Below are 23,867 nucleotides of genomic sequence, written 5' to 3' on the forward strand. Positions count from 1 at the left end.
GGCTACGGAAATCTGTGCCTATTCACTCTCTTATTTGTGGATTCCCGAAGTTAGTTTACGCAGATACCACTGTCAGCATGGGAGCACCAACTCCAGCTCCTCCTCGTTTCTTCAGGTCTCAAGCCCGTAACACTGCACCTTCCCCACAGCTCTGCTAAAAGCACAGCCCGCTTGAACTGAGACCTTACCTTTCTCCTCCGTATCTGTAAATAATGAGGACTTTAGCCCCATGGCACATCTCTCTAGAGCAGGACCCTCACTACCACCATGCATTCACTCATCTCTCTCCTCCAGCTCTTGGCCCTGTTCCCTTTGCTCTTGCCTTCTCCCCTCTCCACAGCGGCACACGGGCACCACCAGCCCACAGAAGCCCCACCAACCCTTGCCAGCCCCTGCTGCCCTGACCCCACTCGCGTGCACTTAGCCCAAAGCACAAGACTCATGGGCTGGTTTCGCGTACACCCCGAAGCGGCATCCCGGTGGCCTGCTGTCATCGCTCCCAGCCTTGCTGTCTTGCCTGTGGGCAGGCACTTGCCCCGTGGCTCCCAAGGCGAGAGTCAGTGTGAAGGCAGAGCCACTCTGCTGGGCCACTCTGCAAAAGCACACTCCCGCAGAGGTATTTGAGGAGCCAATTCTGGTAACACAGCTCTGGTCTGGTTTTTCTCAGAACCCCCTTTAGCTCCTTAGAGCTCTTATCCCAGCATTAAGTTTTAAGCTTAGGATAAAGGAATTGCAGGAGTTGGCATGGCCGGGTGTCTGCGAGCTGGGTTGCTGCCAGGAGACAGGATGCAGGAGTCTCCTTTCTGCTTGGTGTCAGAGAGACCTTGGTACAGGCTTGAATGACCTTTTTATTGTCTTAACCCAGATTTGGAAAAATCTTTGCTTAAAGCCCTGAGGAAGCTGGACAACTATTTAAATAGCCCCTTGCCTGATGAAATTGATGCTTACAGCACTGAGGAGATCACTGTTTCCAGCCGGAAATTCCTGGATGGAGATGAGCTCACCTTAGCGGATTGCAACCTCCTACCAAAGCTCCATATAATCAAGGTTTGCCTTTGCTTTTTAGCTTCCTGAGGAGAAGGGCAACACAGCTCAAGGCTCAAGGCTCAAGAAGGCTCAAGTCCTTTCCTAAAAAGCAGAGGAATCCTTTATCTATTCTGAGGCCACACAGTAGCTGTGTAGGGACACTGAATGCTAATGCACAAGGCCATTTCATTACAGCACAGCTAGGCAGATGCTCAAATTGATGACTCTGGAGCTAGAACATCTGGTTTCGTATCTGGGCTGTGACTGCGCTTGCTAAGCCTCTCACAAGTATGAAATGAGTGCTATATGCAGTGCTGTAGAGAAGTGTTTTCATTTGCATTTCGTATGCAAAGTGCCATGGACCAGTAAGGTTAAATTATTTTGTCCATGCCAATTCAAGGAGCCAGCAAAAGCTGAAATTCGAACCTGTCTGTCCCACCTTTAATCCAAAACTCTTGCTTTGCTGAATATCACCACCAGTACCAATAACACTGGCAGGGTGGCCACCACCCACTGCCTTCCAGCCAAGGCTCCCAGCCTCTTCTTGCAGGGCTGTGCAGCATCCGCACACACCCAACAGGCCTGGTGACCGAGATGTCTGGGTGTTGTCACAGCCTGTGCCTGGGCTACTCTGGAGCCAACCAGGCTCTGGAAGAGAAATGGCCACACTGGGAATTCATTGGTTTTCAAAGAAACAAGGTCACTTGAGAAAGTTTCCTTTTTGACTACTATTTTGTCAGAGGAAGAGTGGGTTGAATTGCTTTCTGACACCTCCACAAGTGAAAACTTTCCCGAGAGATGTCCTGGTTGAACCTATTCCAGAGAGAGCAGCAAGGGAACGAGCCCTTTCCCACGCCCGCGCAAAGCTCAGGCACAGCGAAGCGCGCGAGGTAGCAGGGTCAGCAGAGCCAATACAGGGAGAATCACCTTCTGTCAGGTGAATGTCTGAAGGATGATGGAAGATGAATGTCACACCGTCCTTGCTGGCCAACAGGGAGGGATTAGGTATTGGCCAATAGTTGTTTTCCCTAGCCATGTGAAATTTAGTATTTTAATTCAAGTTTTCCCTTTCTGTCTCAGTGAAAGTATCCACGTGTGGGCCGGTTTATTACTGTAAGATTATTCTGTTAATTCTGGTTTATGCTAGCTCCTTTGCTGTTTTAAGCTGCATCTCTTCCAGATGTGGTCTACCGGTCCACATAGCTCTGCATAGCTCTAGCAGAATATTTATACCAAATAAATCCTTTTAAGTGAGTTAGCTTGTTAGCTAGCTTTCTTCATCCCATGTCTTCTGGGGTTTTTTTGTCTTTCCTTCTCCTTTCCCCCTACGTTGCATATAACAACAGACTTACACATTGAAGATTAAAAATGTGCATAAAGAGTAGATTTGGGCTTTTTTTCAGATCATGTGTGTAATGATATTTTTCTTTTCTCTTTTAATAAAAGGTTGTTGCAAAAAAATATAGGAATTTTGATTTTCCACCTGAAATGACAGGGATTTCAAGATACTTGAACAATGCATATGCAAGAGATGAATTTACAAACACTTGTCCTGCTGATCAAGAAATTGAGTATGCATATTTGGATGTTGCAAAGAGAATGAAGTAAACAGAAGATGCCTCCGTTCTTTATTACTTCTGAGATTTAGACGGGCACCAGCCAAGATGGAAAAACAAAAGCCAGCATACATTCTGCAGTGTAATTTTAAGTTCTGCTATTGGCCAATCCTTCTTTTATAATGATTGTATAGCATTATTTACTCATTCTTAAATTATATATGTATATGTTTGTGTGTCTGTACAGATGTCTGCACACATGAATGTCTGTTGTGCATTGCAAGTTAAAGGCATCAGTCAATATTAAAGCATTTGTTGAAGTTAGGGAAACAGTGTAGGTCACGCAATTATAGCAATCTTACAGACTAGTGACTTATGCTAAATTGCTGAATTTTGCAAAGAAATAGCCCTGTTTCTAACACACATTTAACCCATCATTTTTGCTGCCTCTGATCTCTGTTTCGCAGTTGTTGCCAAACTTCACAGTTACCGGGAAGGTTTCTATTTGCTTCTCTGCAGGCCTCGGAGGGCTGCAAGCCAGCAGCTGGTGCCCGTGCAGCACCCTGGTTAACCCAGGAGAGAGGCCAGCCTGTAGGTGAGACCACACCTGACTTTCCAGAAGCCCTCTCCTCTGTGCTAGAGACCTGCAGGGCAGGTCAACGAAGAACAACTCCTTTTCACCTTGCGTGAGTCTTCTTTGAAATTAAACATGACTAAATAAAATTTCCTGCCTTCTCCTCTCTCAGGGCTGCATAACCCATCGAACTTCCCTCCTGGTGCTCCCAAAGAGAGGAACACAGGCTGTCACTGGCCTATGGACTATCTGATAATAAATATTCGACAAGGGAGGAGGGAGAGGCTTCGTTGTCACTGTAGACAGAAGAAATGGGTGATGTAGATGGGTGATCCTACTGATGTAGGACCTCTCTTTGTCATCCTTCCATGACTCTCATTTGGTTTTGGAAAGCAAAGAGGAGGGGAGGCTCTAAGAAAGAAATAGTCCTTCTATACTTTTCCTGGTTGAGCTCCAGCATATCGGCTTTTCCAGGGCAGCTGTTAGGACTTCATTGCTGAGAGCTTTCCAGCTGATCAGACAGGTATCTATCAGGAACAACGTAGACCTACCTCCTGCCTTAGGCAGGGGATGGATTAGATGAACCCCTCCAGCCTTGCATGAGTCTGTGTTCAAGGCAGCCAGTACTGGCGAGAAACACCCTCTAGCCTGGCATCAGGGAGCACACTATTAGAGATGTATGGACTATAAAAAGTGATGCCCACAGCTGCTTTCTGCTGAGCAGGCCCTCAGCAAGCACATAGGAGTAGAGGGTGCAATGCTTTAGTCATAGGGTCACCTGAAGTTTCCTTCTGATGGATTTTGCCTGTATGTACAAAATAGATGCGGAAATGGCTAAAAGTAGCCTTTGTAGCACCTATATCCACAAAAAGACTGTTATAGACTAGTCATTCGTCCTTGTCCATGTCAAAAACGCGCTTGCTTTCTAACAAAGCATTACTTAACGGTAATAGTCGGTGTCAGATATATTGTGTCTGCGGTGTCTTTGTCTTACACACTACACATTTCTGATGCAAATGTCTATCTTCACAATTATTTGTAAGCATTGTTCAATATGCAGTTTTAGTTTGCCTTCAGAGAAAACAGACACAATACCTTTCCCCTCCCACCCTCAACTGTCAACTCTCGTATTGGGGTTGATAGCTGAGCAGTCACTCATCACATATTACTAACTGTTACTTTGTATTCTTTGTATTTTCAAATACATACATATATATATATATAATATGAAAAATGAAATCTGTATACTCTTTTCATATGCCTTACAAATTTAAATAGAAAATATACAAATTCATAAGTAATTTGAACAGTGTTCTGTCTTTATTTCCTCGGTAATTTCCCGGTACGATGCATTGCAACAGTGGCCTGGATTTTAAGAAATAAGAGGCAAAATTTAACCCAGCTTTGATTTTGGAGGAATAACGTATGTCGCAGACCTGCAGTGAGGTCTTGGGGGCAATACATAGAGGCTCTGCCCCTTACTTCTGAATAAAAACCTAAAGGGCCAGGATGTAATCCTTGATGCCGAGCCACCTAGCACAAACTGTCCCACGTCCACGCTGGTTTGGGGCCGGCCACATTTGTAACTGTTTGTTCTCGGGGAGATCCACGTGGGATGATCCAAAGCAGCTAGGGAATGTCCACGCTGCTCGGCAGCTCTTGCAGCAATCCCAATGCATGAGCCTGCTCCTGGCCCTCTCTTACTTCTCACCATATATACAGTTATGTCTGCTTCTCATCAATAAATAACAGACAGCCTGGGCTATTCTCTGGCCCTGAGAGCATGTAGCAATATGTGGTTCACACCCATATGGCTCTTTTCTACCTCCTGGAAACAGGTGGCTGGTTGTGGAGAACAGTACCTATCTCCAAATCATGCCTGGACGTTGGTGAGAGCAATGCTCTTTGGCACAGAGTATTTGTAACACAAGTCTTGAGGTTGGTGAAGATGAATGAAAATGTGCTTCTGAAAGCACTAGAAGGACAGAAAAACAAGGGTTTAAAAAAAGGAATAGGTTAATCGCTACGGGGCACTGTAGAAGTAATTTCATTCGAAGGACCTGATAGCAAGAAGGCAAAGAACAAACTGAAGCCTCAAGCTAAGGTAAAGAGATGAGGAGGAACAGGAGGGGAGCCATAAAACATCCTGATAAAGAAAACAACAGAACCATGGGAAGCAGGAGCTTTGCCTTTGACTTAAAGATCGTGACAGATCCCCAGGGGGTATAAAAGGCACATCCACAAAACAGCTTGTTGTCACCAGCGAAGAACCGAAGAGATGTGCCAGGACTCCACAGCCGGTGGCACTGGCCTGCCACCTCACACACAGGGTGTCTGGGTGCAGATGACCCATGGGATGCTGAAAGTGAGTAAAATGCATGCCATTTAGAATAAATATCACCCTTCTCTTCCATAAGGTCCCACACTGGCTTCCTTCCCCTGGACCCATGGTAACAACCGCCCCGTGGTGTGGCTCTGCCGGCTTTCCCAACCCAAACACAGCACCTGTGTCCGCATCCGGAGCTGCCTGCAGCTCAGGAGCTAGCGTGCCAGGGCTCAGTGGTAGCCCATCACCATGCGTCCTTACTGACTGAACAGGGCAAGAGCCGTATCCGCCTGAAACACCATGCTGCTTTGTGTTACGCCCATGTTTATGGTTTATAGACGCCATGAAACTTCTTTTTGCCTCCAGATCATTCATTTAACCTCCCTCACCCTGTCCTCTTTTTCCAAGGCTTCATCAGAATCACATGCCTGCACTTCCAGTACTGTCAGGTGAAGGGAAAAAAAGCCTCAGACACTCAGCAAACAGCTGAGGTTTTTCCTTAAAATCTGACATTGCTTGGAAGGATATTTGATTAAATGCTTGTGGCCACTGGTAGTTTTGAAACCTAATGTTTTGTGGTTTCCTTACTCCTCTTACTCATGCAAAAGAAGTTCACGGCTCCAGCCCTCCATGAAGGATTGTTAGGCACACACAATGCTACCTAAAACAGCACATTACGGTTGGTGTTTCCATATTTCAGGCCACACAGGGAGAAAATGCGGGTAAAGACATGATAGAAATGACCCAGCATGAAAACTGAAGTCACTTCATTTGTCCTGGGATGGGGTGAGCCAAAGTGTCCACACAATCCCACAGTAAATTAATCCATATCTATTACACATTTCGAGTGTCTGAGTCTGGCCCGTCTTAAAACACGTTATTTTAAGAAAACACCTTTGTCCATATTTGAGTTATTCTATTTTTAAAAGACCATTGAAACATATTTTTTAAACAATTTACTGGAGAACAAATTAGATGAGATAAAGGGAGAGAGAAAGCAAGTTGTGGTGTTAATGGCATCACCAGCTGTCTGAGTGGCCTTGACATGCAATAAGATGTAATATCTAGACACAGATTTGTAGTGCTTGATCCCATGCCAAGGCAGAGATCATGTTCCATTATTTAAAGGCATGTTTGCAGAGATAAAGCTACTGATTTCCAAATGCTTATTAGCACAAATAGTTCCTGTGTGGTGTTGCTTGTACAAAAAAAGTTTTTATTATATTATCACTTTAAATACAATTTTTACATGTCCCTTTTAAACACCAATTATACGCAAGGCAAATATGGTCAGACAGTTACTTTATTAATTACTCTTTAACCACTTGTGTAGAAAACTCTTCAAGATTTGAAGACGTCTTTCTCAGCTTCAGTATCTTAGTCTTTAGTATGACCCATCAACTTGAAGGTTAAACACTACTTGCGCTCAACGCAGTATTTCCAAAAGCAGGCTGAAATAAAATCAAATGCAGGGTAACTAATAGTATCATATTTCCCTCAATGCATTCTTTTTTTTTTTAAATAGCTTCAAAGCAATGAAAAACTAAACCTCATGAAAGCAAGTTAGTATCCCTCATCTGTATCAACACGCTATTTGTTTGAGTATAGGCAATTATCTACATTTCACAAGCTCCTTACAACTGGTTGAAGTTTAGTTTTAAAGCCAAGTTTTCTTCTACGTTATTAGAAAGGTTATTTCTAAGCTGTCAAGAACTGGTTATCAACTGCTAAGGTGAGGCATGACCCTGAAAGTTCAAGTCAAGAGAAACTATGCACAGTATGGTAGAGCCTTGACTAGGTTAGCAAACTTCCCTCTAAACCAGCCACCCCAAGTGTTGATATCACCCAATCTCTGCCAGTCACCCAGATATACTCCATGGACCCTTAAAAGCTACTTAAAGGCTCACAGTGGTTCTGTGGACATTCACCACGACTTCACTGACCACGGACAGGAGCTGCTGCCCTACAAACTGAGTTTCCTGGTTAGAGATCCTGAACTCCTGGTGGGGCTGGGAGAGCAGAGGTTTGCCACATGGCTCACTGCTACGTTCTCCCCATCAGCAGTCTTAACTGACATCGTATCCCTGAACTACTCTTAGCTGTCTCATGTGACAAAGACCCAAAGGCAGACCCTGCTCATGAGCGTTGGGGTAAAGCAAGCTGGTTGCAAATGCATGGCTCAGACCAGCATTCAGTTTTCCTTCACTAGCAAACTGCAAAGAAGTGAAGCAGCAAGGTTTTTCCAGGTCCTGGCCTAAACTGGACTCCTGCTGATTAAGATGTTTTTATTGATGAGCAGAAGGCAAACAGAAAAATCTCTTCTGGCAATGAACTAAAGGAAACAAGAGTCTTATTTCAAAATTTGAAAATTGTTCAACTTTTTGATTAAATCAAACCAATGAGCTGAAATCAAAATAGATGTTCCTTTCCAAAAACTGAGGGTATTTGGTTTTTTTGGGTTTCTTCCTTCTATCATTCCCTACCCTTTTATTTTATTTTTTTCAGTGATGAAAGGGGGAAAGTGAGAGCTAGAAGTGCTGGAGAAGAAAAGAAAAAAGACCACAGAATACCAAACCTTGGTTTTCAACTCAAGATTAAAAAGTAAAACAAGACCTAAACTAAACCTCTATCTTCTTTTGTTGAAAAATATTTGAAAAGTTGCTTTCGTTCAACTTCTTGTTCTTCATTTTGAAAACATTAGGATCAGCACCAAGCTATTAAAAGTTTCACTCCTCTCAAGTGATCTGCAGTGAAGACAAGAGGTCTCTAGAGGTGAAAACTCTGCTGCTCCTTTGCCTATAGGAATAATCACAGAACAGATCTTCCAGCTCACTCCATTGTAGGACACTGAAATAGTTGTAAATTGCTCCAGGTAATGAAGCCATACTCATATGAGAGGCTGCAAGGATTCGGACTATACACAGGTTGTAAGGAGGATGCTGCATGTCAAATCCCCCTGACACAATGTACAGGCTCTGTGTGCCTCACGCGTAACTGTACTGTAGCAGGTAGTGTCACAAGCCCCTCTGTGCCTAAGGATGCCTGAGCTAACAGGCTGCAAGGCGATAAGAATGTGTCCACACAGTGAGAGTATTCATTATAATACCTTGTGATGTGGATAGAAAGTCCTACCATTGCATCAGTACAAGTCTTCCTGAAGGTTGCTCCTCTGCTGATATCAGCAAACCCTCCCCTGATAGAGCTCACATCACCATGGATGTAACTTGAGCTAAATTGAAGGCCTCTCCCCACCTCCTCCCTCCCTCTCCCATCTCATTCTAGATAAAGCTTGCGCCTTGGGAAATGTGGTAGCAAAGGCACACCCAGATAACCGCATCAATGAACTGATAAAACAGGCAGCCTGCTGAACTACAGCTGCTGCAGAGGTGAGAGCAGCTGTAGCAGCTAACCGTGTTCCTGCATCCTCATGAAGTCAGTCCCCTTGGCTCTGGAGGCTTGTGCGACAGCATTCTAACCTGGTTCAGCTGTCCAAAGTGCCTAAGTTACCCTGATTTTCTTCACCAAGATGACACCCTGTCCAGGTTAGAGTATCCTGCTTCACAGTGGAGCAGGGGTATCCACAACAGCCTGCTTGTATCGTGCAGACACACCCCTAATACCACAGCAAGGTGGTTCTCACCGAGTTAAGAGTTGTTTCTAGATAAATGTGGGAAGGCACTGGAATGCTTTAGTCTCCATCCTCCTTTTCGTTATTCAAAGAGTGAGTTTCTTGCCCCTGGCATAAGAGCATAGAGCCTCTGCCTATGGCATGCCGAGGAGCTGCTCACTCAGGTCTCATGCCAGCTGGGGCTGAGTGCACACCTTGAGCTAGAAGCTCTCCCAGGGCTCACAGAAATATAGACCGGAGGGGACGCAAATTCAGTTGGCCCTACAGTGTGATAAGCAAGTGAGGTGAATGGCTCGTGTTGTGCTTGAACCTCACTGTAAGAGGGGCACGGATCAGGAGATCCCACCCAAGGAGAGCTTTAGGCAGGACTGAGGGGTACTCAATGAGCAGAAAGAGGCACCAAGGTGTAACAAGGTCCAAAACATTACTCTGCCCACTTTAATTTATACAATTGGTTTTTGCTTGCTGCTTGGCTTTTTAGATCTTCCAGTATATCAAATGTGTGTTATACCATGTTGAAGTGCTGTTGAAGTGAAGTACATCTACCACTATCCATCTTCTCAGCTACAAAAATCATGAATTAGACCTTTGGAAGAATGAACTGACTTAAAGTGTGACAGACAGAAGAGGTAAGTGTTCCTTCTTCTGTTTTGCCTGCTTTTCTGTACCAGCAGAAGGCTAATAATTAATTACAAATCATAAAAAAGAAAAATGTGACTTGGGATTCTCACTCCCACTCAGGGCTATGAACTGCTAGTTAGGTACTAAATTACTGATTTATAAATCTATCGGGAATATAAATCCAAAGCACAGGAACTAGAGGGGACAAGAAGAAAAGAGAGAAGTAGAAAAGGAAAACATGAGAGAACAAAAAAATTAAAAAGAGGTAAACTGAGACAAGGGAAGGGAGATGTTCCTTCTGAGTAATAGGCAGTGTTTGTACTGCATGTACCTGGTATAAACAATGTTTTATATACACACGCACAGAGTGCCTTTAAGGTTTTGTGCTCCTTCGCTCAGTCAGAATGCAAACTCCATCTATCCATCCACGTCTCTGAAGAATATGGCTATAAGTGTTCAGGAACAATACTTTACTTTGTAAGAAATTACATGACCAAAATAGGAGTGGGAGAAGTTATAAATGGAACACCTTTCTTCTCCCCTGAATTTAAGAACTTGCCATTAAATTATATTATAAAATCTAATGGGGGATCAGTCAAAATCATTCATCTGGATTAAAAACAACATCTCATTTGTGAAGTTGACATTTTAAAAGGTTTGAAAGCCAGTTAAAAATGAGATGTCTTTTAAAAAGCAATCCCAAAAGATTTCATGCCAAAAAAATGTTGAAACAATTTCTAGCCAGCTTCCTATCTCACCCCTGTTGCTGTAGCATTTGAATGCCTCAGAAGTATACTCACACCCACAACACCCTTGTCGCAAAAGGAAAGCTGTTATTCTCATTTCATACCCACAGAACTGAAGGAGGCACAAAGAAAATGTTTCTGGTCCAGAGACATGAGGCAAACTGTGGTGAAGTGAGGTCTCTCACACTCCAACTCCAACCACCTGAGAGCTTTCCTGAGAGAGACTTAGTTATAAGTACATGGGGAGCTGTGCATCTGTTCCCTTGGCAATATAAGGTCAGATCTGATTCAACTTGATAATGGCTAAAATGTCTACTCTCTGGTTACTGTTCAATGGTTTTCATGGCCCAGATAGATTCCTCTTTGTTGTGGGTGTCATCAATGGGTGTCAACAACTTGGCATGATTAGCATGAATCCAGAGTTTGGATGGCCTTAGAGACTGAACTGATGTCTTACCTGTGGATATATGTTAGGGGATAGTGTTTCAGTGAGAAAGCTATGGTTTACACTACACATTTTTTCAGTCAGGCACTTCTAGCACCTTCTACAACACTAACCGTGGTACCAAAGTGACCCAGTAGCTAGCTAAACAAGGTACAGCATCACTGTTTAAGTCCCACCTCTCTTAATTTTCCAGGAGGTTGGCAGTGAAGGCTTCCAGAAATTCTTCCCATGTAAAGGACTTATTTCCAGGAGGTCCTTGCTCAGTTCAGATGGAGGATCAGATGGACGTCCAATTACACCTTCCTGTCCAAAACAGTACAAATGTAGGACAATGTCAGTGAGGCAGCCTCTAGAAACTGAGAACACCGGCAATCCAGGAAACACAAAACACAGCATTGCTTACTTTACTGAATAATGATGAGAGCTATATGGGTATTAAACAACAACCAGAGTAACAAATAAGAGAAAACAGAGCTGCCTGTTCTCACCGTTTCGACTTTCTTTCCATATGTCTTGGCATAAGCTGAAATGCAAAAAGGGAACACAGTTAGAAGCTGTTCTGGAAGATGATGATTCTCCTTCCTGCACACTTCAGCATGACCTGTCATTTATCAAGATGCATCCATGAGGAAAATTAGAAGACCTGGCTCTTCCCACAGCTTGGCTTTCTGTAAATGTAGCATTACCATGTGTCCCTCAAAGGTCAGCTTAACCTCCAGCATCGCTTCTATCCCTTATTAGCATACAAACAACTGAGTTGTTGAGAGTTTCTGAAGTGGACAGGAGGCTACTTTGATTTCTTGCCAGTACAATGAACATTTTACTACTTATATGACAGTTAAGACTGGCAGAGATCTTGGTAATTGGATGCTTTTTGGAGATTCACAACACCATTGTGGCTCAGATAGGAGACAGATTTTACCCTGAAAACTCTCTTCTTGAACAAGTCCTCAAACCACGAGCTACTGCTACACACAAGCAGTAAAAGTCCCTGTGTTTTTTAAGCAACAGGAACGCCAGGTCTGTAAGTGCCTAACTACAGATAAGGTGTTACAGCTTGAGACCGGGGCTCTCACAGGCCTGAGATACCAGCACAGAAGGCTTATTTTCAGTCTGAGGCACTTGCTCCGTATTTCATTTATTGCTTACGTAGGTAGCTCCCTGCTCAGGTAAGTTTCCAAGCACGTAACTTTTTACAGGCATTACGACGAGTCTGAGCCCTAACTCAGGAGCAAGAGGCAACAGGGTAGCCAGGAGAAAGGCACCGAAGCGCGTACATATATTTGAGGCTCTCAGTCAAAACCTCTGCTTGTGGACAGCGGACCTGAGAAGAGCGATATCAGGTGTGTGCTGGGTGAATGCATCCTTACTCCTGCTCTGCACAGAGAAGCATGGCCACCCAGGTCTGGGTTAGCCAGTGGAGTGGATGAACACCGCCGTGCCACTTTCAGCCAGAACCAGCAAGATAAGCAGCAGACCACAAAAGACTGAAGAAAACCAAATCAGACATACAGAGGCAAATTTGTGTTTAGAGCCTTAAACCCCTTCTTAAGAGACGTCACAATCATCTAGACACAGTGTTACGTGCAAAGGCACAAAAGACAATGCCTTTAAATGGCAGATGGAGGGTAAAAATAACGTCTGCTAGAATAAATGTCTAGCAAAGCCAGCGTAAGCTATCCCAGAACATATCTACTTGTTGCTCCCTGGGTGGAGAGAGCTCAGACTTGGAAACCTCAGTGGTCCACAGTATACATGTGTGCCTAGGAGAGTGATGAGGAGATTTCCAGATCCAACACATGCTTGATATGTTTGAGATTTCAAATTCCAAAGGCACTGAGAGAGAAGAATATTCAGTCTCAGTGCCATGCAACACCTGCTGAGTTACTTTCACACAACGGTTTCAGGTGGTGCTCCCTGTTTTGGCATGCTCCAAGCTTTACTGAAACCGCACAATTTCAAACAACATGCTTGGTTTCTACCCCAAGGTTAGTTTAATGAGAACTTTTTAGCCGAATCCTCAAGGAATCCTTGAGGAGATGTAAATCCCAGTTAGAAAACAGTTACAACTTTTCTTTTCCCTGAAGATAACTCAAAGGGCACTTAAGCTGGGAACAGGAAGCAAATAATATAATAGTATATAACCAACTTCTCAAATTCACTAGTGGAGTGTACTCACTATTTACTTACCAGTACATCACGTGGCTGTAAACAGTCTGCGCAGTGAGCACATGACGGTCCGATTCAACAACCAATATTGCTTAAAATGCAGCTAGTGAAACAACGTAGATGCACCTGACAGAAAACTGCCCACAATATACTCCAAAGCAAATACTAAATCGGAGGGCAATTAACTGAAAGCAGAGTTGCAGAGGGGGGTAACTGTATTCTTCTGTGCTGAATCAGTTGCTTTGCTACCATAAAACCTCACCCGTTTTTTCCACTTGGGCAAAAGCTGCCTTTCAAGATACACATGGTGGTCTTGAGTCTCCAGGAAAGCAGTTCTGTGCTCTGATGGGATCTTTGAAATTGTCCTGGTACAGAAATACCTAGGTCAGACAACCTGGGTCACACAAGCATAAACCCAGATTGATTCAGACTGAACTGCCCACTCACGATAAATACCTCTGTTTGAAACCCCTACTGGGGACTGTGGCAGCTCTGGCAGTGACAGGATCACCACAGTCTAATTCGGCTGACTGTTTTAGATGCCCACAGACAAGGCATAAAATTCAGACAAAATTCTCGTGCCGAGACATCTACCAAATTTGACCTGAGAAAGCTGCAAATCTTTCTCTTTTTGGTTTGGGTTTAGCTGGGTGGTTTTGTTGCACAGAATTTGTATTGCTTATGGACTACGAAAATTTAATGCTGGTTCTCATAGCAGGATGTTCATGCCATGACTTGGAGCAGCGTTTAGTGCTCACAGGCTTATGTTCTTCATTTAAACATGTCCAATTAATAACAAGTTTAACATCAACTGTGCACATAAATCCTGTTCTTTGTTTCCATTTGCACGCCTCCAGCTCTCATTAAGTTAAAACGGATTCCCTGTTACTTTGTGGAAAAGTTTTACGAGAGGACTACGGACAAATATTGAACCTACACTAAGTTTATGACTGAAGTGAGATCCTTGTTTAACCAGTCAGATGGTAGATCTGACACACTAGAATATAGCGAGGAAACTCTCATTTATAGCACGATACTATGGTGTACATGAGTCAGGTTATACAGCATTCACCTTCTGAAGCTGGAACATGACCTACAAATGTTAGTAAAAGAAATGATTTAGCCTCTTCTAAGATTTAAAAGCAAAAGATCACTGCTCCAAATAGAAGTCAATGGAAAGTCTGTGGCTTGTGGGTTTGTTTCTTGTTTAAATCCCTCCACCTCCCTGAGTGAGTTTTTGCTTCCAGTTAGACTGAAACATGACCTCTGCCCTGCAGATATGATCATTATCTCTTCAATGTTTGACTCATGCTGTGTCACTAGTGCTGAATGACATGGCAAGTTGTACTACAAGTAGAACATACAGAACCAACATTAATAAATGTTAATGCCCTTAAAATACTCAAAAAACTTCTGCAATGACATATTGCTTGCAGTAACATTTTTCACAGCTTGCTCTCCTCTCCATTTTTGGATTTTGTCATAGAGAAATATCTCCGACACTCTGAAAACTTCCATGCCTATAAGACCTTTTAGTGGAAACAATTTTCTTGTTTCACCTCTCCTTCCCAAAAATTCTTCCCATAACACACAGACAAACTTACAGGTACCCCTTCCTTAGAAAAACACAACAGTCAAGGAAATAAGGAAGAACCTTACCCCATTCAAAAAGGTAGCTGGCACTTTTTGTTACCCAACTCTTCCATACATTATAGAACAAGGCATACACAGAATCAGCTATATACAACACCTTGTCTCTGCAAAACCAGTAGCGGATTTGCAAATTTCCAGACCAATTACTTTTTGGTAGTTACCTTTGATTCCACTGATTTTAGGGTCTTCTATGGGAATGGCACTTTTTTGTGCTTCATCAAACAATGACAAAAATTTCAGGATCCTTTCTTGTTCATCTGCTACAGGGATCTCCAGTGACATCTGCCTCTCAGCTTGGTTGGGGGAAAAAAAAAGAAGTGTTACAATCTTCTTCAATGTCCCATGTAAAACTGTATCTACAGTTTGGCTGGATTCACACCTAATTTTTCTTCTTAGATATGTTTACCTCAAAAAGGTAGCCTTGCACTTACTGAAAAATGCAGATCTCTAGTACAGTTCAGCTGAATGATAGAGTTTGCTGTGAAGTACACAGCTTTAATAATAATTTATTATTAAATATTTAATAATAATAATTTATTGAATAATAATTAAAATGAATATAAACAGATTATTATATTATTAAAGTATAATAAATAATCACAAGATTTAAAAGAAAAAATCTTAAATAATATAAAGGATTTATTAAAAGGAATGCAACATCTTCGGCAAGCCAGTTTCTTCAGTGGGGCTACGCGAGTTACTCCACCTGAGAATATCTTGTTTTGTATCTTAGTAATCCCTACCATAATACAAAAATCTTCTCTTCGTTCTTTTTGCTTACATCTGCAACTCGTGTTCCAACCAGCCCACTTAAAAATTACACCCATGGTAGGAGACTGGTATCCTACGGAGACATACCACAGGACAGCCCTGTGATCCTGCGCTAAAGCAGACCTTACCTGTTGGATGCCATGGTTTTGCGGGCACGACTGGAGAAGCAGCTGCTAGAAAACCATTTGAAATAACTGCAGCGATAAGAATATTAGCCAACACGTTGGTTGCCATTGTGGTCAAACAGGATCTTCTGGGTGCCGAAGCCTCTACCTACAAAGCTTGTCAAAACTCCTTCATGTGCAATTTCTCTCTGGTTGAACGAACCATCCCATCTCCTGCCTTATAAATCCTTGGCCTTTCTTCGCTACTGGGAGAACAAATTCCACATCCCATTTCACTTTAGCGATCTGCATTTTGACATTTGGCAATGCATCTTCTTCTGTTTTCTGTGGTTTGCTTTGTGCCACTCTAATAATAGGGTCACCAACGTCAGAAGCCTTTTCTCTGCCTGAGCAAACACATTAACTGAGTGCTATCACTGCTTGAACAGGAGAACCTCAAACGTGTACGCAAACTTTGGGATTGAGCGCAGTCACTGCTAACAGCAGCACAGAGACGATCTCTTGGATTCACATCGTCACGGCGCAGAGAAGAAATGGGGCTACTACTTCAGGAGCCAAGATTTCACACACAGCAGTGACACCAGCTGTCAGCACAGCAAACAGTGAGGAACTGAACAAATAGCAAAGCCTCCAAACTGCGTCATGTGCTCCTGGGGACTAAATAAAAATGTGAGATAGGGGTGAAACCAGCCTGGACGAATCTGTCAGATGCAGGGCTAAATCACTTGACTGCTGGGAGCCAAAGGTGGAGTGGGAGTGATATATCACTGGGTCCAGAGCTTGCATCAGCTTGCAGGGAGTGATAGCCAAGAGCTCTCCTCCTGTGTGTCGGAGGCATTTGGTGCTGGAGGAAAGGCTACAAGGGGCATTCTCAGTAGCAGAATGGTAGCTGAACTTCACAGTACACCCTGAGCTGTACTTCCCCAACATCCAGGCAGTGTAACACGGGGGAAAAGAGTCCCAGAACCACAATGGGGAGAGAGAAGCAGCTTGGAGTGAGCACTGCCATTTGACTGACCTTTTGGTCGTGGCACAGGGCCGCACTGCCCATGACAACACGGTATGTAGCTGACTCCATATGCACACTTATTGGGTTCCCCATTGACTAATGAGGCCTCTCTGCTTCACAAACCACAGCTTTCCTGCAGGGAAGGCATTGCTGAGGCTCAGGGAAAGAAGCCCGGAATCCAAGCGAGGTTCCCCAAGCACAGCGAGAGGGCTGAGAGCAGTGCTGGGAACAAAGAGCAGCTCTCTTCTCCCATACCTTCACCATAAAATTGGTTTGTTTCGTTTTTTTTTTTCCAGAACATGTAAAATGTATTGCAAGTGCACTGCTGGGCGAGAAGATTGGTCTTTTTTACTGAAAGAGAAAATACTAAGCCATCCTGAAAGGATGCACTTGACCTAATGCTTCCTGAGGAGGACGCCTGGTAGCTTCATTCTGAAGAATTCCCCCAGCTCAACACCTCTTCACCCAAAATTCATTCACACTGAGTAAATAGTACCCTATCTGGCCCTGTGTTTCTCCAAATGGTTACCGTGGCTATTTTGTCAGCCTTTTGTTGGTCACTCGTGGCTGGTCTCAGGTGAGCCGACTTTTCAGCGTGACACTGCCTCCTGTTTGTTGGCAGTTTCTTGAAACCAAAGCTCGGGCGAGCGGTCAGAGCTGAGTACGGACAGATTTTTGCTGTGGTTTTGGCTAAGGAAACCACAAGAAAGAGACTAGTGAATTGTTTTGACAGGATCCCACATAGCCTGGATGTAAAAAAGAAGCTGAAGCTGCTGTTTGAGGCCTTGGGCAGGGAAGGGCCAGATAAACTTCAATTACTTGTATAACCCTTCTTTCGGGACTTCACTGGCAACAAGGGCTGAGTTCAAATCCTAGGGGTCACTTCTAAACCCAGATGCCCATCCAGAAGCTTGGGAAAATTAAAACTAAACTTTCTGGTTCTCAGCAAGCTAATTTTCTTAATTTGCAAAACATGACTCAGTTGACTTAATAAACAATGTTTTATTAATGGAAGAAAAAGAAAGGTAGATAAACAGCATAGCAGACAATATTTAACTCCTGGTATATTACTATTTGACAGTCGTCTATTTTGGAGAAGCTGGTTAGCTCAGCTATCAGTTGCTTCCCTACCTCCTACAGCAACGTCCCACTTCCAGCTTGGGTTGGTCAAATCTTGCTGAGCAGCAAGGTCTGATTCAGGCTGTGGGCTCCCTTACCATTCCCTCTCGCCAGTCCTCACTCTCCAAGTTAGCGTTGGAGACAATTTCTGTTTTTCCAGCTCTTCAGCAAGACTGCATGCAACATCTCAGATTACCCCTGTCCCTGTGCATTCAGGAAACCCTTCACCCCATTCTGGTCTCTCACTTTGGAGAAGACTTCTAAACAGATTCTGCTCCATTTTACCCTTTAAAGAAAACCTTTAATCAAAGCCTTTTTCTTTTGCCTCTCTGCCATTCTGGTTTTAGTTTGTTGTTTTATTTTTTTGAGGCTTTAACGTCTGCATTCCAGTTCTGGATGCTATTGCTCTGGTGAGGGTGACCAACTCACCCCAGGGACACTGAAGTGTAGCTCCTTGGCCCAGACTTCTATCCCTGGTTACAATTACAAACATTCCTCCGCTTAATTATGCTCCTCTTTTTACCAGAAATGCCTCCCAAACATAATAAAGTAATATGTGCAAAGTAAACATGTCTCAGGCCTGCCCATCGGTTCCTTTCATTTATCTCCCCTCTTCTCTACCAGAAGTCAATGGAGTGAGTACTCTTTATTTTTTTGCATTTCCTTGGCGTGGTGAGACCAGTGCTCTCTCTTTTAGGCTGCTTGTTAAAGCAAGGCTGACAATTGTCAAAGGAAAAAAAAAAAATCTCTTAACAACGCATTTGCAAACAGGACCGCACAGCCAGGGGCCATTTTCACTGCTGGGCGGATAGCTCAGGTCAGCAGCATTTCCGTGTAGAAACCTCAGCACTTCTGGAACCTCCTGAAGAAGCAGCTGCCCAGGCCTGCATCTTGTATGGCTCTGGCCAGTAGTAAGAGTTGCACCTAGTTATTACGCAGCTGTCTGAACTCACAGCGCTTCAAATTATGATTCACGCGTATCTTACTCCCAGAACAGCAATGAAAATAAATGCATTAATGATTCTGAGAAACCTAGTTTACTATATGTTGAAGACAGGCATATCTAAGTGAAAGAGAGACGGAATTTCAGTATGCAGTAGGTATGCAAATCCTTGCCTGTTAATTTTTTTTTCTACCATTAAAAAATATATTCTCCTGTGAAAACATGTGGAATTGAGAAAATGCACTTGTTTTATATTTTACTGTACAGCTTCTTTTTCAAGGCCTGGACCAAGCCAAAGAACACACACTTACTTTCATGCACCCACAATTAGTCAGACTACATGTACGTTGGGAACTGGTTAGTGTTAAACGTTAAGCATGGCAATGAAACACAGCATCCCAGCTCAGTGCTACCAAAAGAAATGCAGTCTACCTTATGGTACTGGCTGGCAGGGTACCGGCACACTGCTTTGGAGGGTTAGGTCTGTACCAGGGTTTCAGACAAGGGGCATAAGGGGTTCAGTAAGAAACCCCACGGGTTTTTTAAATTTTTTCTGTAGACACCCTGCCAGGTCACCCAGGAACAGAAGCAGTAAGTCCTGCCTTTCCTTAGCGTAATGTTTATCAGAAACAACACTGGTGGCTAGCTCTGGGCATATGCCTTCAAACCAAAGGGCAAAGGCAAGGATCTTAGGAAGTTGGCTGGGAAGATCTCAGAGGGCTTATTTACTTAGGTTCCTCTGCATACTACAGGCTAACCTCACAGGTCTTTCCACCGTGCTACCTAAATACTAACACGTAATTCGGGATACTTGAGTATACCTATAGTTCCTACTCTAACCTGCCCAAACCATGTTGTATTAAGATCACAACTTTCCTTCATTACAATGTTGTGATTCTTACTGCATAGCTCTATTAACTTCTTCGGGATTTCATAGATCTTATTTTAAATTTAATTTTAACCCTTGGGAGAGGAAATGCTTGATGACTCCGGAGACAAGCAAGCTCCTGAGAAGAACCTGGTCAACAGCAGTAGCAGGTTCCCTCACTCAGTACTGTTACTCTGCCTCAGAAGGGCTGGCCCAAGTTACAAACAGTTTAACTTCCACATCTGGTGAGCCCTTGACCTCTCTGCAGAAGCTATCAACAGCAGAGCTCATTAGTGCGAATTGTGGTGCATTTTCAATGAAAAAACACATACCCTTGCAAGGAAAGATAACTGGTCTTGGATGCAAATTCCTCTTGTTGATATAAGATATTGTTTGCTGGACTTTTTAAATTACTAGTTGTGGTTTTTGTTATTCAGGGTACCTGTCAGGGACCAGCAAGGGCCAGATGATCCCCAAGGAATGGGGAGACAGGAGAAAAGGGTGACCCCATTGCAGGCAGTGCCCTCACCGACACACACCATCCTGCAGGGTCTGAAGGCAGCAGGCAGAGCCAGGGGCTGGTAGCAGGGTCCATCAACAGCCTCCGACACAACGGAGCGAGCCAGGGCCAGGATCAATGCATGGCCAGCAGCAGGGCTAGAGACGAGCACACCTACAAGCACAGCTGAGGCAGGACTGGCAGCCCAGGCCAGTACTGAAATGGGGCTCCCGGCCCATGGGCAATGGTGGGGACAGGCCCAGGGGAGGCTGGGCAGGGACACTCAAGCCTGCTAGTGCCTGACAGCATCAAAATCAGAATTTCTGATTTTGATCAGCAAAATAATCTGCTCTTCTTTTGGGAATGCTCATCAGAAATAAATATTGTCACTGAGTCTCTCCCTTTGATTACCCTCTTTCTTAGAGATGCAACCCAGCCTCCGTGTCTGAACTTGTAGAATGGGATATGGGATATGTTCAGATCTAGGCCAAAGTTTTATCAAAAAGGCTGCTTGCCAGATTGTTTGTAAAAACTACCTGACATTTACAGGTCCTGGTTTTGCCAAGAGGAATACTCCAGTGAACCTCTTTGATACCTGCTATAGTCACAGTGAAGTGGTAACTCATTTACTCTTGAAGTGAAACCACACATGTAGATGATACGATATCAATAAAGCAGAGAAACACGTCTGAACAATCTGGTTTGTTATCTGGTACCTTCTTATGATTTTTGGATCAGTTTGGATTCTACTGAAAAAAGCCGTAAATCTCAGTGACAGTTCATCAGATGTGACTGGGAACATGCTGTCACGGGGCTCAAGCCATCTCACAGATCCAGGATGACAAAAGTATTTGGCACTCCGAAAGTTTGGATGTGAAAGAATGGAAGGCAAGCAATGAGTACTAATATTCTGCATATTGTTGAAGGAGTAGGAATCAGCCTGCCTCGGGAGACGAAGTCTTCCTATCAGCCAGCCAGGGCGCCTGATGCATTGCTGAGATTACAGCCATAACACAATACTGCAGACAACCCAGCCTATTGGCTTTGAACCTCATATTACAGTCAACTTTCAACATTTTCCAAGCTTCCAGGTCTCTGATGTGGCAATGGGAAGTTCTTCAGAGCTATTTCCCATCTGGATGCATTTATGGCTCCTGACAGTTTTGATCAAGACTTCTTGAAATTTGTTCCCCATAGGCATTTATGGATCTGTCTGGTTGTCTGATTGGCACATTCACAGCTAGCCCATCTGTCTGGAAAGGTCAGGATTTCTCCTTGAATGGGCCATAATTACAAGGCCCAAGCCCAGAGATACAATGCTGCTTACCTTCCTGCCAGGTTTGGATTCAGTTAATTAGAAAAGCCTCTTATAGGAAAACTAAGTTAAGATTTCTTTTTCCTTCAGATTGAGAGATCTGCAATTGTCAGAAGCTTTAAAATAATCCGTCTCATCTCAGCTGTATGCCTGAGCCTTTTCTTCCCTGGATTTCCCTTCCCCTACTCCTTGCAATGCCATGTTTTGGGCTGCTCCAGGCCATCCTTCCCTTGAGTCGTACTGCCCAAGTCCCCCACGCGGTGGCAGAGCTGGTGACAAGAATTCTTCCCTGACAAAGAAGCGAGGAAAGGATCCGTGGCTGAAACTTGGAAAGAAATGCCAGATGGATGTATTCCATTAATTTTCACAGGAGATATATAGCTACATAGACCCTTGACATGGCTTTGAAAATCTCATCCAGCACCAATGAACACAGTAGGCGAAAATGTCTTGCAGACAAGGTCAATGGCTTTTTAAAATTTCCCTTCTGTCAGGAGGAAAAGCTTGTTGTTATCCTTCCTACAGCTACTGCTAGCATATAGCCATTCCTCTTGGTAGTGCTTGGCTGCAGCCTTGTTGAGCTGAAGGGCTGCACTGTACTGTACTTTCGCCTTCCTGCCCACCGTGTTCCCCTCAAGCCTGGCACCTAGTTACTACTTCATGTAATGACCTTTCCGATTTAAACCCAGCAAACCAGCACCATGTGAACGGAGAAACTATCTGCTAAGCTCACAGACACCAAACAAATTTTGCCAACGCTCCCCTCTCCCTTTATTGATTTAGCAGCGTCTCAAACAGCTTCCAGATTCCTGGCAAATAGCAGAGCCCTGTTGTGGGGGGCTCAGCCTTCAGGTACTGTTAGATTTAATGCCGGACAATTACTTACATTTGTTTAATTCCAGTTTCTTCTTGCTCTGAGGGGCCGTCACGCCGCAGCTCCCCGTGCCTTTGAAAGGGCAGCCTAAGGATAAATGATACACCCCTACCCTGGTGCCCTCCAGCCCCGCTGACCACAAAGCGCTTCCCGGCCGTGCAGAGAGGGAGGGAAATGTTGGGGAGGGCAGCGGCGACCAGGTTTGGGGAAAACCTCACCAATGGATGCGGGGCTCTGCTAACACCCAGGCTAGACAAGACTCCGGTGTTACAAAGCTTTGCTTCCTCACGCAGCTCGTTACTAGGCACGCAAACCGCCAGGTGAGGAAGGGCTGAGGCAGCACTGCTTGGAGCCGAGCCCCGTCTGCCGGCTACCTTACCCGGCCACAGCAGACTCGGTGCCCCTGAGGCACGTCTTATCTACCACCCTATGCTTATCGCACCCTCCTCGTCAGGGCACCGCGGCACTCGTTCCTCCGCGGAGCACGCCCCGCTGCTGCCAGGCGGAGAGCCACTACTGTCAGCCGCCCGCGCCCCGCGGGTCGGTGCCTCCCTGGGCCTGCCCTCTGCTCGCCCAGCCGCAGCGCTGGCCCGCTCGGGCTAGCCCGCCGCGCACCGGGGCGCCTCCGGCCCCCGGCCCCTCAGCAGCGGCTACGGGACCCTCCCGCCCCCAGCTCCCCGGGCCGGCCCGCCGCCGGCAGCTCCACCGCGGCCTCGGCTGCCGGCGGGGGCCCCGCAGTTAGCCGCGGTGGCCCTCTAGCGGCCTCCGCCGCGGCTGTGAGGGGAGGGCTCCGTCAGCCCCGGGCCGCGGCCGGGCGGGGGCGGCCGGGGGCCGCTGGGGACCGTGAGTGCGGCAGGGCCACCTCGGCGCCTGCAGCGGAGCCGGGCCCGGCCTTGCAGCGCCTGCCGGGCGGCCAGCCCACACGGGTGCGCAGCGTAGCTCGGGTGGGGGAGCTTCCCCTTGCAGCAAGGGCTCTGCCTGCCCCGAAGGGCCGGGGTGCCGGCTCTGGCCTGCGTCTTTGCCGAGCCTCCCGGGAACAGCGGCCCTGCTCTGGCAGGGTAGCTCGGACCGGGCTCTCACTGCCCCCTTGGCTTGTTAGAGCCTCTCCAAACCAAACCGAACAAGAAGCAGCTATGCTGTTCCTGGCGGGGATCAAGTTCTGGGGGCCGCACCATGATAGATGCATGTGTGTAACTAACCGGAGGTTAGCTGTGAGTGACCTGCTGCTTTCAAAGAAGCTTCCCTTCCCCTCCCTGCCCCGAAAGGCAGGCGTCGCAGCCTCGTAGCTTATAAAGCTTGGAAGGACCCATTACAATTCTCTGACCTGAACATTTTTAGCACAGGCCATCCGTACAGCTTGTGTTTAACATTTCATCAAGAGGCCAAATGGGTGTGGTGACAGCCTAGATTTTTATGTTCCCAGGGCCCGTGTCCATGTCAGTCACAGCCTCCGCCTCCTTCCCCCGTTAAGTCCCTCTACTCACCAACAGGGAAAAATAATTCCTCCTTTCAGCCACCCCGGCTCAGCCATTCTCCAGGAAGACCTGAGTCAGATGTTTGGTACCTAAACCAAATACCTGAGGAAGGTGGGGAAGAAGGA

At 45.2% G+C, this 23,867-nt stretch overlaps 1 protein-coding gene across 1 annotated transcript in view; it reads left to right on the plus strand.

The window, feature by feature from the left end:
• The window catches only part of CLIC6 (chloride intracellular channel 6), a 34,074-nt gene extending 29,669 nt beyond the window's left edge, over positions 1–4,405 (plus strand). Inside the window, exons 5-6 of the mRNA XM_075518237.1 lie at positions 866–1,047; positions 2,473–4,405. Coding sequence (XP_075374352.1) covers positions 866–1,047; positions 2,473–2,634 — 344 coding nt within the window. The 3' untranslated portion in view covers positions 2,635–4,405. The remainder of the gene's footprint in view (positions 1–865; positions 1,048–2,472) is intronic.
• Positions 4,406–23,867: the final 19,462 nt, after the last annotated feature.

This window comes from Mycteria americana, chromosome 1, assembly GCF_035582795.1.
Source record: "Mycteria americana isolate JAX WOST 10 ecotype Jacksonville Zoo and Gardens chromosome 1, USCA_MyAme_1.0, whole genome shotgun sequence".
NCBI lineage: Eukaryota > Metazoa > Chordata > Aves > Ciconiiformes > Ciconiidae > Mycteria > Mycteria americana.